Raw genomic sequence first — 14,417 nt, forward strand, 5'->3', positions numbered from 1 at the left:
TTTTATTCTCCTTACCTTCTCCAGGTCCTTCAAGGGGTTCTTTGAGGTCAGGTACCGAAGGTTCCCCAGAACCGGCAGGGTGGGGGGTCCTGGAGGGAAGTTCTTGGGTCTCCGAGGTTTAAGTTGAAGGAGGATGAAGCCCAAACAGAACCACAGCAGAACAATCGAGATAAACATGGTGGTTTGGACAGGACTGGACTGAAAAGAGCAGCTGGCAGCTCAGATCTGACTGCTCTGCTTGTATCCTGATTATTTCTGGTTAAAGTGAGTCAGGAGGTTAAATAAATTAAAGATTGTTTAAAGAAACAGGAAGTGAAATCTTTGAGTGAATAAAGATAAACCAAGTCAGGGAATAAATTACCGGGACATGTCAGAAAGTATTTGACTTTTTGGCCGACGTTTGCGATAAGGGACCAAATCAAAGCGACGTGATGACGTTCGTGGTAAGGCGTATTACGTCACTTCCCGTTTGGACTGCTGTTGGAGTAATTTGACTCCTCTCGGAATATTTTGATTTTCTAAATTTTTCTAACTTTTACACAGATTTACATTGCAGTATACAAACACCATCGATACAGTTATTCTCCCCTAATATATTTAGTTTAATACACCTTTTGATGGTTTTTATCGGTGTAATTTGGGATCTGCTAGCTGTAGCTAGCGTTAGCTTAGCATGGACGCTAGTTCACTTCCGGCTTCTTCGGCTCGTCCACAACCCAGATTAATTAAAGCAAAAATCAGCTCTAAAAATATAAATCATAAAAATCTTGTGAAAATAAACAGTTGCTTTACCAGAACAAAACAATGAAATCATTAAATGTGGATTATTGACCATCAGATCTCTGTTAGCTCATGATAACTGATCCTCATTTTGATTTATTCTGTCGAACAGAAACCGACAACAGGAGGGTTTTGTTATTTTAAATGAATCCACTGCTAATTATCTAAATGTTTATGTTTCTAGAACAACATGTAGAGGTGGAGGAGTAGCTACTGTTTAAAAAAAAAATCAGGATTATTGATTAATGCTAAACCAATTGTTATAATTCTTTTGAGTCTGGCCCTCAGTCTTTCTCATCCAAAATGGAAATCAGGAAAAACATTTTTACTTCTTAGATATTATCCACAGGGCTCTTATTCTCAGGTTTTGTCTGTATTCTCAGAATACTTAATATTGAATACAGATAAAGTTATAAGGCAGGGATTTCAGTATTCATGTATCAAGCATGTATTAAAGACAGATTGTAGGTTCGCTAGAATGTGAAAAACTAGAAAACTTACGCTATTCAAAATATAATATCATGCAGACCAATGTAAATATTTATACAGATTTTCTTTTTTGTTTTTCTGGAAAATGTTTGCAGCCCAGTAACAAATAAATGATCTATGGACCTGCATCGGCCCTTGGCCCAGTGGTTGGGGACCCCTGTTTTACCGTACATCTTAATCTGATTTATGGAAACTAAACACTCAGTTACATAATCGTTATCTGAAAGATAACAAAGGGTTCAAACTTTAGTCACTATCTCTTTGCTCTGTGGGTCATAACCTTGCTTGTTTTTCTCAAAAAATAACAAAAAAAACAACTGACTTACGTAAGCAGAACCTGCAGCCAGTTCTCATTATAAAGCAAACAGTAAAACATGTTTGTGCACTTTGCTTAAAAAACACTTAGAATTTAATAACAACCATTAAAGTTTTTCACAAATGAAAAATATAAATAATACGATGTAAAATAGAGCAAATGTGCATGACAATATTTTATTTAACAATACTATTAAACTCAGTTTTGGCAACATTTGAATTAAACTCAACTTGAAGGAAAGTATAACATGTAACTTTATTTTGAAAAACTTGTAACACCCTAAAGGATTAGCATTTATTCCAGCATTAATTATAACCTCTCAGAGTTCTTTAAGAGGTTCTCTAGCCTCAGTTGCAGAAGGTTCCTCAGAACCGGATGGGTGGGTGGTCCTGGAGGGAAGTTTTGGGTCTCTGAGATTTAATTTGAAGGAAGATGAAGGAGAAACAAAACCCCAGCAGAACAAGGGAAGGGGGAGGGGGGAGGTGGCCGGTTTGTTTTAACAGCTGAACTCTGACTGCTCTGGTTCTGTACTTTGTGTTTCTTTATGTTAAAGATAAAATCTTCAAACAAATAGCTGACTGTTCAGGAAAACAGGAAGTGAAACATTAATGTACAGGAAGGGAGGGTTTGACTCGCTGGTTATGAGGCTGTAAATTAAGGCAGCATTTTTCTGATGCCTTGCTTCATATATCAGAGTTCCTGTGGACAGTCGATCACTTTCACTGTAAAATCCTGGTCTACATTTTAGTTTTCATTTATTCACCTGAATACACAACCCTGCGTGTGTCATTGTAGGCACCAGCTCTACATGATCAAGCTGTGCTTTATTTCATTCATTATTGTCATAACTGTAATATTAATATGTTTATGATAAACATTTGCTAAAAACAGAACATTAAATCACTGAAGTTGGGGCGTGTAATGGTTCAGCCACGGTGAACAAAAAATATTGTACAATGGATGGATGGATTTAACTACAGTGATGAATGTTAGTCAGATTTTATTTATTTTTGCAGACAGTTGAATAAAGATCCCTTATTTTGGTGCAGCAAAAGGAGAAACGTCTCTGGTGTGTAAGATGTTTGTACCACATCCAGATTCTCGGTGCAGGTTTATTGAAGCAGATGCTGCTTGTATGAAATGCAGAGAAAGCACAACCTAACCGGCTTGATTTAAATAAAATTCTGTATTCTGTTTTGAGACCTGGGTTATCTGTCGAGGTGAGTGTGAGGTGACTTGAGTCAGATGTTTTTTTCTGCACCTAAAAGCTGGAGTTTGATGCGATCAGAACTGCGATTGTGACATTTGGCAGAGATGTGATTTGACCTGGAGTTGGACCAAAACAAAGCTGGGATTTCCACATGAATCCATTTGTTCAGCAACCCTCACCTTACAGAAGGGTTTAAACTATCTGCGTAAAAAGATTTCATTAACACAACTGTGGATTCTCATGTTTTTTATTTATCATCCATGAATACATGCAGCAAGTTCTGCACCAACATCAACAATTCCATATAAATCAGTGTCATTATGACAGAGAAAGTAGTATATGAATATCCTTTAAGCCTGAAGTGACATACAGTAAAATAATCAGCATTTATATGACACACAAACTATTAGAAAATCTAAAGACTGATGACTAACAGGAAGTCAGAAACTCACAAAACAAAGTGAAAACTTAAAATTCTAAAATATTTTTATCTAGGGGTGCACACAGTACTTTATTTTGTGACAACAACAGTTATGAGATTATTAATCCAAATATGATCAAGCCTACCTAAGCTATTGCTTCTGCCTTTATTTTGATAGTTCACCATTTGACATAGAGGTCAGTTTTATAGAATTCACCTGAGGTCATTTGTTTTGATGACCACCTTAATGTTTTCATCTCAGCTCGACCTTCATGTTGTAAGGTTTTGGACACAAAGTGATCCCATAGGCCGGACTGAAGTCTGGTTCTCCAGCGTCCTCCGGCCAGACGAACCTAAACTTCCTCAGCAGGGTCACCGTGATGAGGAAGAGCTCCATACGGGCCAGACCCTCTCCGAGACACATCCGAGGACCTGAGACACCAGAAGAACCTCAAAGTCATTTTGATGGCTTTGTTTTATCTTAAATGAGAGTTTTATGGTAGTTTACCTGCAGAGAACGGCATGAAGGCCTCCGGTTTGACGAAGTCTCCCTGCTCGTTCAGGAAGTTTTCAGGATTAAACTCGTGAGGGAATTTCCACTGACCCTCCTCCCTCAGCACCGACATCAGGTTCTGGATGATCATCGTACCCTGAAGGAAAAAAACAAACCAAATGTCAGAAAGGATGCTCTTCACTTCTGTAAAATCCGATTTAAACAACATGCCTCTCACCCTGGGAATGGTATACTCCATCAGCTCTGTGTCTTTGGTTGTGCAGTGGAAAACGCTGAGGGGAACCGTGTTGGCAACCCTCAGGACTTCATGGATCACAGCCTGGGTAAGGACACATTATTGATGTGGGATCTGACTTTTGTTTGGTAGCATCCTTGTCGGTAGCAGGTATGTACCTGTAAGGTAACTAGTCTGTATCAGGTACGTACATGGTATTTACTGGGTACGTACCCAGTAAGTACGGACCCGGTGGACCCTGTAGAGTAACAAGTCACTACTGAATCCCAGTCTACCCAGGGCTATGGTATAATTCCAAGTTTTTATTGCACCGTATAAATTCTAATTTATATAACATTGAACAAAGTGCCTTCCATAGACGATAAGATCAAACATACGTACAAAGGGAATAATTATTAGTGTCTGCTGTAACTTCAGTATACCTGAACGTAAGGCATGTTGTGTCTGTCTTCAAAACTGACCCGATCCTTCCCATCCAGCACCTGGTCGATCTCCTGCTGACATCGCTCTGAAGGATTCAAATAACATCAAATATTAAAGCATCACGATGTCACAGTTCTTAATCTCCTGCAGTGTTCTGTAAACTCAAATTTCTCCATATTTTGCTCCCAAAGGAGCCAGACCTTCTTGTAATCTTTTAATGTGTTCATCATCAGACGTTTTTCAACTTATTTTTCTCTGCTTCTTGGATAAAAAGGCTCCTAATCTCAAGGGATGAGTCAACTCAGCAGTCACAAGGACACATTTTCTTTCTACTGTTTTTACTTGAACCTGTAAGAACCGCCCAATATACACGGTTTGACAAACATAAAATAAAGTATTTGCAAAAACAAGGTCAAAACAGTTGAAAATGTTGTATTATGTGAAACATTAGAGATGGAAGGACGAGGGTTGAGTAAAGAACCAACGATAACACTTCTCAGTGCTGATGCTCCTGCAGGCACACCTTGTACATGAGGGAAGTTCATCAGGTAAAGAAAAGCCGTCAGCAGGGTGTTGGAGGTGGTGTCGGTCCCCGCAAAGTGAAGGTCCAGAGAGTACAAGGGCAGCCTGTCCTCTGAAAACGAAGAATCTTCACCGCTTCTCTGAAAAAACAACGATTGTTGGAAGATAATAGGCAAATACTTTTCCTGGCTGTTCCTATATCAAAACATTCAGCTCATACAGGAGATGATTGGGGTTTTAACTTTTATACTTTTCAAATTATTTAACTTCACAAGTCTTATGTCATCTTTCAGTTTTCAGCTGTCGCTCTGCTGCTTTTAGCTTTTAGCCAGCCTTTTGCTACTTTTAGCTAGAGTTCTGCTTCTTTTAGTTTTTAAATTAGTGTTGCTGTCTCTAAACCAAACGATTAATCAGTTAAACACTCAGCGACGTTTCCTTTACCCACCTTGTCCAGTTCGTCCAGATAACAGTCAACAAAGTGTCGAGGCTCTCCAGGAACTCTGGTCTTCTTGAACTCCTCCACCAAATTAAAAATAAGGTTCTCACAAATCTAAATTTTAAAATGACAAACAAATATATATCGTTTTTTTCTTTCCACTGATACAGTGTTTACAGAAAATGTGCATTGCATTGTCCCCACTGAAATGGAAATACACTGGAATGGCCAACCATGGCGCGGTCTATGCTAACAAGGCAAGAATTTGGGCTGCCATCTTGGTAGGTGCTATATAGAGTCCTTCACTTTCTTTCTATGTATTTATAGAATGATAACACACAGAATAAAGCATGCACAAGGTGTTAAAAATGTGTGGCTTCAATATGTAAACAGTACAGAGTGATACATGTAGCACCTAGCAAGATGGAGGCCATGAATCACACCTAGCGCCATCAGCAGCCATTTCCTTCCAGTTTATTTCTGTGTCAGTGTGTATATAAATACACACACATCAGTCTGCTGAGGATGCAGCAAATACTCAACATAGTGTTAAAGGAGTCAAAATCTTTTGTGCTTAAATCTAACAGGCGCAGAACAACCATATCATGGCTTTTTCTTGTCTGTCTTCATTCATGGAATATTAAAAAGGGTGATTTATGTCTGCATCAGCACAAAGAGACTGTTGTGTTTAGATTTGACTGAACAATGGCTCTATTGAAACGTCTCAGTGCTTCAGCTGGATGGCGATCATCATTCAGTGCTGAGAGAAACCTAAAGCAGAGAATGAGTGGAAAAGATTTCTTCCCATTACCTCTGCATTTTTAAAGGCCTTTTTGAATGGCAGTGGCAGGTAACGGATTGGAGGAAGAGAGTCATAGAGCTGCAAAGAAAGATGAATTATTAGTTTAAATATATCCAAACATATTGCATTTTGATTCTGCATGAACCATTAGGAGCATTTAATTTGTATCAGATTATATATATATGTTTACAAACTAAGCTAACGCTCATCCTGAGTCTTCAGCTGCTCGATGTTTTAATGTTGGGTTACAGTTCAGTTTTATGTAAAACTTCCAGAAGCTGCAGCTGAAATGCTAATATTCTGTAGAAACACTGAAAAGAGAAGCCTGTTTCTAACCTGATTCAGTTTTATCCCCTAACAGACTCACCATGGCCCACAGACCGTTGCCTAATCTGGCATTTTCAGTGAAACACTGAACAATGACTTTGATGATGTCATCATCGTACTCGTAGCGTTTACCGAACAGAATCTGGCAGATGATGTTGGAGCCTGCGTTATGAAACATCACCTGAGGACTGAAAGTCTCACCTGTGAAAGGTTTAAAACAGATTCAGTCGGACAACAAGCCACAGAAACTGAAGCAGCACCCAGAGTGTCGTTCTGTTGACTGATGGGTGACATACCAACATTTTTCTCCAGAGTTTTAACCGTGTAACAAATCTCATCATGAATTCTGTCCTCCATGGACTGCTTTCCCAAACCAAAGTTCCTCAAAGTCATCAGAGCGAAGCGGCGGTGCTCCTTCCAGTTCTCACCGTAATCCGCCAGGATCACTCCTACAGAACAGCAGCAACACAAAGAGCATGCAGTTCAACAATAATTCCCTTCAAACAGATCTTAATGCACCATTTGGAGAAGCTCAGTGCCAAAGTAAAATAAAAAAGTCCAGGAAGGGTGGAGGAAGGAAAAGAGGGGCAGACAAGAAAACCTTAAAATATTCTGGAAAACGCAAATATATGGTAAAGTTATGTAACTCTTAGTAGTTATTCACTTATTTTCCTCGTGTTTGAGTCTGCATTTTGGGGTTCTTTAACTCACCACCTTATGACAAATATATCATAAAGTAGGGGTCACCAAATGGCAAACTGAGGGCCAGATCTGGACCCAAATGAAGTCTTATGTGGACCCAGATCAGTTGATAAAACCCTGGTGCCAGCCTCTGAGCAACCTCATGTCAGCTTTGATGTCGCCCAGACTAACAAGGTCCGCGTCAGATGTTGGGGAATCAGGACATTCTGATGAGCCATCGATGACTGGAAGAAGACATTCATGGACAACGGCAGAGAACTCAACAGTGTTGGAATCCTACGATATGAGCCTACTGAGAGGAGCTGTACGAGAAGGATGTGGGAACTATAAAAACATGGATAACTGACTACAAAACAACTTTGAACCCAGTATTCCAACATTCCAGAGCGAAACCTGCTATCACACCTACAGATTGACAAGATACAGCAACAATGCTAACTATATACCTGACTATAAGATTAAGCCTACAAGTCATAATGAGCATTGTCGTTGAGGAAGCTCAGATCAAGGCAACTTGGAGAGAAATCAGCCAGCTGTCAGAGCAACAAAAAGGTGCAACTTGTCAATACCTGAGGCTCTCCGTCTTCCTGCCTAAGATGTGTTTTCTAAAAAGTAAAGTTTAACCAAACAACATGAAACATTGGGTCTACCTTTTCTCTGGGTGATGTCATTAATAAACAGGTCTTGAGGTCGTCCAGCGAAGTCTGTGGCTTTGATCACCATGGCCTCCTTCATGACCTTCAGCCCGTTGATAATCACGGCAGGTTTGGGACCAATGAACAGACTGTAGACATTTCCATAAGATTTCCTGAGCTAGAAGAGAACAGAGATACTTTAAATTAACTCAAAACCCTTATCGACATTAATAACTGATATTTGTCTTAATTTTTAACCACCAGAAAACAAGTTGAACTTTTACTCAAGCACCAAAAGCAGCTGATTTTGCAACATGTTGATCAAAAGCTAGATAGATAATTGATTCTTAGATTTTTAGACTCATCAGTTCATTGTGTGGAAATAACATAAGACAGTGTGTGTATTGGTTGGATGCACAGCATATGTGCAGGCAGTCAGCTCTTTGGAGTCTAGATTAGATAAGATGCTCACATAAGAAAGGTAAGGGTGGTCTGAGAGGGACTCAGGTAGGACTGGACTTTGGAACCTGCAGTGTAAAGGTCGTTGTGCTATCCTATGTAGATATTTCTGTGAAAACTGTACAAACACTGGCTTATCTGGAACTGAGGTTTGACAAATTAACTGTAAATAAGCAGCAACATTAGCTGGCAGCGCTCCAAGTGTGCAAACAGTTCATGCTATACTGATATATGCTACACCGCCCAAAGTATTCACATTCCATCCAAATCATTGAATTCAGGTGTTCCAATCACTTCCACAGGTGTATAAAATCAGCACCTAGGCATGCAGACGGCTTCTACAGCCATCTGTGAAAGAATGAGTCACTTTCAGGAGCGTGGTGCCGTGACAGGACACCACCTGAGCAATAAGTCCAGTCATGTTGGTGGTTTTAGAACAAAGTGGAAGAGATTGTGAACGACAGCAACTCGGCCATGTAAAACCACAGAGTGGGCTCAGAGGATGCTGACGAGCTCAGAGGTCACCAACGTTCTGCAGAGTCAACATCTCCAGACCTCCAACCTTCAGATCAGCTCAGGAACAGAGAGGAGAGAGCTTCATTGTAGAGCAAAGTGTCGGATGGAGTGGGGTAAAGTTTGGGAGGAACTACAGCAGAGGCTGTGAGTCCTCTGTTCAACATCAGGGTCTGACAGATGAACTGCAGGAAGAATGGCCCAAAATTCACATAAACTCTCCTAAAGCTGTGGAAAACCTTCCCATCAGAGCTGAAGCTGTTATAGAAGCAGAGTGGGCCAACATCAGATTAAACTCTATGGATTAAGAATGGGATGCCACTAGTGTACGTGACCCACTCTGTAAAAAAACAAACAAAGCTGTTGAGAACCAGTTGTCCTGAACAGGTCTTTCAGAGTCACAACAGGTTTAAAAACATTTATTTCGTCCTTCAGAAATGTTGTTTTCCTCTAATAATAATCCAATCAATGGTACAACAACCCAACACATTTAAAGAATTCAATCCAAAACTGATGGATTTTTCTTACCCTCTCAAAGTCCTGCAATGGGTTTTCCAAATTCAGGTTCAGAAGGTTCCCAAGCACTGGCAGGGTTGGGGGTCCCGGTGGGAAGTTCTTCGGCCTCCGAGCTTTGAGCTGGAGGATGATGAACCAAAGGCAGAGCCACAGGAGAACGATGGAAACAAACATGTTTGTTTGGATGTGAGTGAAGTGAAGGGATTCACCTGCGTCAGATGTATAGATGAGTGTCAGCTGGCCCCGCCCCCTTTGGTTGTGAACTTTGTTTCTCTGCATGAAAGGTGATTAGCCTCAAAATGTCACAGAAGAAAGAGGTCAGATAAAACCACCTCAGGTTGGAGGTAAAAGGTGACCAATGAATAAAAAAAATCTCTTACAGTGAAACTGATGTGAGATCGAATCGATATTAGTTAACCTGAGAACTGAACTGATTCCATCCTTTAAGCTTTCTTTTAATTAGTTTTTATGTAATTCATCATTGTTGTACTGTTTATGCTTTGTTGTTATTCTTTTTACCTTTTTACATAGTGGACTTTGACCAACAGCTGTTTATTTTAAATGTGTTTACAAACACACTTTACTTGACTTTTATTTTGTAGTTCCATTTTCTACCTGCAGGACCACCAAAGTGTCATCCCCAAAACCCTACTTCTTGTTTCATTTGTTTTTTAAATATCAAAGCTTAAAGATTGAAGCAGAGAAAAGAGTGCAAGAAGAAAATCTAGAGCATAAAGTTGGTAAAATAAAATAAAATAACAACAAAAAAAAGTAAAAATCAGTAAGTTTGTGTCTTTTTAACTTGAACCAGATGTATAAACTTTATAGATTGTGGCTCAACTGAAAGATCAGTTGATGTCGGCATGTTCCATGAACTGATTTATTCAAAAATGTAGATTTTTTTATGGCGTTAAAATCTGTTTCATTTACAAAAAACAACATTTATCTCAATGTAATTCATATTCGTATGAGCCTGGATGGTTATGATTGTTGTGACGTGCTGCACCAACCAGCCAAGACATAAAAAGGGTCAAAAAATAAAAATAAATGAACTGTAACTGATGAGTGGGGTGGTGCAGTGGTGCAGAGGTTAGTGCTGTCGCCTCACAGCAAAAAGGTCGTGGGTTTGACTCTCCATGGGGTTTTTCTGTCTGTAGTTTGTTCTCAGGTTACTCTGGTTTCCACCTACAGTCCATAAACATGCACGACCTTCAGGGTTTCTGTTTGTCTTCACGTCTCGAGTGATCTCAGAAGCTCTCTGCAGCGAGAGCCATTTCTCGCTCCAACCAGTTGCTAATTATGTTTTGTCTTCCCTGCAGTTGGCCCCAGCCTCCCACTCGTCCTCTTCTGTCTGAAAGCTGTTCTGGACATCCTGTGCTCGGTCCAAACCCCTGGCTCCCGGCCCGGTCTAGGACTCAAACCTCCAGGATTTAACTGTGAGTCTCTGTCCTGCCTTTGGATTTACTAAACTAGTGTTCTAACTCTTCCTTCTACTTTTATTTTAAATTAATTTGTGCAATTCTAAATCTTTAACCATGAACTAGGACAGCTCTGTTTGCTTGCCATCTTGGACAATAAGGAAAAATCTTATTTAATGAGCTAAACTTCTAAAGTCGACGTGCCTGAAGGAAACGAGGCACTGATAAGGATCATCTGTACAGATAGCAGCTTAATGAAAGGAGAACTAAAACACACGCGGCCAACAAGAAGTAGCTTTAGGAAAAAATCTAAAATGTTCAAGAATGACTGGATGTGAACTCAGAGCATCTCAGGAGAGACAGAAAACTTTGTATGTTCATTAAATAAACAACATTTCATTCTGAGATTTCTTTATTCATTTTATCCCTTTATTGAAAAGATACAAACATAAAATGAAAAATATAAAAAACATCATGATTGTTATTCACTGAAAAACTTTATTTTAAACTTTTGTTTATGTTACAGGTCATTGTTCATTGTCAAACCAAAATGTCTCACTGCATCTACAGGGGTTCTTAGTTTCCTTTTTTAACTTCTCCAAAAGCTCTTTACATCATTTCTCACCCATTTACACACACCGTCCTTCCTATTATGTACATTATTTTACTCTTTTTGTGTCTCGCTCACACCAATAAGTCAGTCGGGGGGCAGTGGGGGGTTCAGGGTCATGCCAAAAAGATTGGAGAACAACCTCCCTGCTGGGCCGAACCCGCTACTAATGGGGAATGGGTTAATATAGTTATTTTAATATTAATTATTTTAAAAACTGGTCCAGATCTGCCCAAAAGTGTCCTCCGGTAGAGTAAATCATAAACATGGGGTCGACTGACAAGCTGGGTACAGATTGGGCCAAGGCCGGTACGATGTAAATATAAAATAATGTGCGCAGCCAAGAATACAGGTTTGCAAGTTTTACACATAAAAACAGGCCATGATTTCAACAGCTGCACGGCTCACTGGTCACAGCCCAGGGAGATACTACCTTAAATGATTTTAATCTGGGTGTTTCTGCAGAACATGTGCTCAATATTAAGACCTCAGCTGGACCTTCATGTTGTAAGGTTTTGGACTCAAAGTTGCCCCAAAAATAGGAGTGTAGTCTGGTTCTCCAGCGTCCTCCGGCCAGAGGAACCTAAACTTCCTCAGCAGGGTCACCGTGATGAGGAAGAGCTCCATACGAGCCAGACCCTCTCCCAGACACATCCGAGGACCTGAGGAGAAGTTATCTTCAGTTATCTGATCCGTCTGTATATTCTGGGTTTGTAAGATGTTTTCTACAAGCTTACCTGCAGAGAACGGCATGAAGGCCTCCGGTTTGACGAAGTCTCCCTGCTCGTTCAGGAAGTTTTCAGGATTAAACTCGTGAGGGAATTTCCACTGACCCTCCTCCTTCAGCACCGAGGTCAGGTTCTGGATGATCATCGTACCCTGAAGGGAAACCCAGAGGTCCAAAGTCAGAAAGGATCCTCTTCGGTTTATCTCATGTAAAAACATTTGAACAGGAAGTTTCTCACCTTAGGAATGGAGTATCCCATCAGCTCTGTGTCTTTGGTTGTGGAGTGGAAGACACTGAGCGGAGCCGTGTTGGCGACCCTCTGCATTTCATGGGTCACAGCCTGCATTAAAACAGATTCTGTTTGTCTTGTCAAATGAAAAGATAACAATGCAAAGGCACAACTACCTAAAGTCTCAAACCCGTTACGAGTCACGTCACCTGCACATACGGCATGTCGTTCCTGTCTTCATAACTGACCCGATCCTTCCCCTGCAGCACCCGGTCGATCTCCTGCTGACACCGTTCTGAGGGATCACATGTTGATGTCTTAAACAACAAAACACTAACAAAACTACATAAAAATGTCCAACTGTTGGGTGGCTAACAAACGTGGACTCAGCAGATCATCTGCCTCCATCTCCTCCTTCTCTACATCCATGAATCTTCTCTGTGGTCCTGATCATTTCCTCCCCCTTAGAAGCTCCATATCCACCCAGATCCAAAGGTTTTCAGCTCTACACCCTCATTTAATCCCCCATTATCACATGGCCTCAGCAGATAATACATCCCATGACAGTAAATAAAAGTTAGACAACAGAAAATAACACTTGTGTCCATTTTAGTTGAATCTTGGGACTAATGTTAGACCAGATCTTAAAAAGGTCCGGTGGATTGTTCTTTGTAGCCCTGTATTCAGGTACCAACATCCATTAATTCCTGAAAGTTTCATTAAAATCAATCCTGAGATATAACAGTTTTAAACAAAGCTCTCACACAATCAGTCGGGGTGTGTTGGAGATGACTCTCAGCTACTACCACACCAGATTTTAGCTCCTTATCTGTAAAGTTGACCGAGTTGTAGCCATGTTTGTGTTGTCTGGATTACCTTGTACATGTGGGTGATGAATGAGGTAAAGAAAACCGGTCAGCAGGGTGTTGGAGGTGGTGTCGGTTCCGGCAAAGCGGAGGTCCAGGATATAGTTTGAAAGTCGCTCCTCAGAAAAGGAAGAACCATCATCTCCTCTCTGAAACAAGGAGAAACGTAAAAACTCTGATCGGGTAAATCACTGATTAACACTGAAGCTTCTCAGGTTTTCAGGTAATCAGGTGTTATGTTTTCTGAAAGGAGCCCACTCCGGCTGCACACACCTTATCCAGTTCATCCAGGTAACAGTCGAGGAAATCCCTGGGCTCGTTTGGGACTCGGCTCTTCTTGTGCTCATCTATCAACCGCATGGCGATATCCTGGCAAGACTAAAAAGAAACATTTATCTTAAAATTGATCACTTTTGTCAATATTTTCTTTCCATTGACAAGTGTTGCATAAGACATGTTAAATATTAGTCTGTGCAGGTTATAGAGTTTACATCAACCACAGAGAGCGATGATAACTCCTAATCTGTGTTTGTGCCGAGATAAAGATATTAAATTTAATCTAAACAAATTAAAGAAAAATGATTAGGAGCAGCTGGACCTGTTCCAGTGTGACCCGGTCTGGTGTAAACCATAAAACCAACCCGCTGTAAACGTTCTACAGATCAGTGTGGATCAGGACTTAACTGTGGTGTGAAAAACAAGGCCTGAGGGCCCAATGTGGCCATTCACCACCCTAATCAGGACCATAACATCCTCATGCAAACAAATGTGCTAAACTTGTTTTTCCTGATCTACAAACAAGCAACAAAGTGGTAGCTTTGTTGTGTCATGTGAAAAATATATTCTTGCACATTTAAAAACAGTGTGGTTTATAAGTTAGTAAAAAAATACAAAAAAAACAAACAAACAGGAAAACCCATCAATAAAATAAATACAATAAAAACAAACAAATACAATAAAATGGACTAAAAGCTGGCTAAAACAAAGAAACACCACAAAAATATTGAATAAATGAAAGACCTGATGGGACTCAGACTGAACATGAATTAAATGGATGGATGGATGGATGGTTGGATGGACAGATGGATTGATGGACGGACGGACGGACGGACGGACGGATGGATGGATGGATGGATAGACGGACGGATGGATGGATGGATGGATGGATGGATGGATGGAAGGATGTACAGATGGATGGATGGATGGATGGACGGATGGATGGACAGATGGATGTTTGGATGGATGGATGTACGGTCGGATGGATGTA

The 14,417-nt window shown here is 40.4% G+C and overlaps 3 protein-coding genes across 3 annotated transcripts in view; all 3 read right to left on the minus strand.

The window, feature by feature from the left end:
* Window positions 1-427, minus strand: part of LOC108249530 (cytochrome P450 2F2) — a 15,548-nt gene extending 15,121 nt beyond the window's left edge. Inside the window, exon 1 of the mRNA XM_017438979.2 lies at window positions 16-427. Within this exon, the coding sequence (XP_017294468.1) occupies window positions 16-177 (162 nt within the window). The 5' untranslated portion in view covers window positions 178-427. The remainder of the gene's footprint in view (window positions 1-15) is intronic.
* A 2,599-nt stretch (window positions 428-3,026) lies between these two features.
* LOC108249532 (cytochrome P450 2J6) lies at window positions 3,027-9,509 on the minus strand. The gene is made up of 11 exons (XM_017438982.3): window positions 9,313-9,509; window positions 7,828-7,990; window positions 6,772-6,924; window positions 6,516-6,676; window positions 6,158-6,226; window positions 5,356-5,460; window positions 4,912-5,050; window positions 4,388-4,473; window positions 3,948-4,049; window positions 3,725-3,866; window positions 3,027-3,648 (listed from the first exon to the last, which is right to left on the minus strand). The coding sequence occupies exons 1-11, from the start codon at window positions 9,472-9,474 to the stop codon at window positions 3,470-3,472; spliced, it is 1,461 nt and encodes a 486-aa protein (XP_017294471.2). The 5' UTR covers window positions 9,475-9,509; the 3' UTR covers window positions 3,027-3,469.
* Window positions 9,510-11,129: 1,620 nt separating this feature from the next.
* LOC119617479 (cytochrome P450 2J6-like) overlaps window positions 11,130-14,417 on the minus strand; it is a 10,255-nt gene continuing 6,967 nt past the window's right edge. The window contains exons 6-11 of the mRNA XM_037978437.1: window positions 13,424-13,528; window positions 13,161-13,299; window positions 12,494-12,579; window positions 12,294-12,395; window positions 12,066-12,207; window positions 11,130-11,990 (exon numbers count right to left, since the gene is read on the minus strand). Coding sequence (XP_037834365.1) covers window positions 11,809-11,990; window positions 12,066-12,207; window positions 12,294-12,395; window positions 12,494-12,579; window positions 13,161-13,299; window positions 13,424-13,528 — 756 coding nt within the window. The 3' untranslated portion in view covers window positions 11,130-11,808. The remainder of the gene's footprint in view (window positions 11,991-12,065; window positions 12,208-12,293; window positions 12,396-12,493; window positions 12,580-13,160; window positions 13,300-13,423; window positions 13,529-14,417) is intronic.

This window comes from Kryptolebias marmoratus, linkage group LG11 (genome assembly GCF_001649575.2).
Source record: "Kryptolebias marmoratus isolate JLee-2015 linkage group LG11, ASM164957v2, whole genome shotgun sequence".
Lineage (NCBI taxonomy): Eukaryota > Metazoa > Chordata > Actinopteri > Cyprinodontiformes > Rivulidae > Kryptolebias > Kryptolebias marmoratus.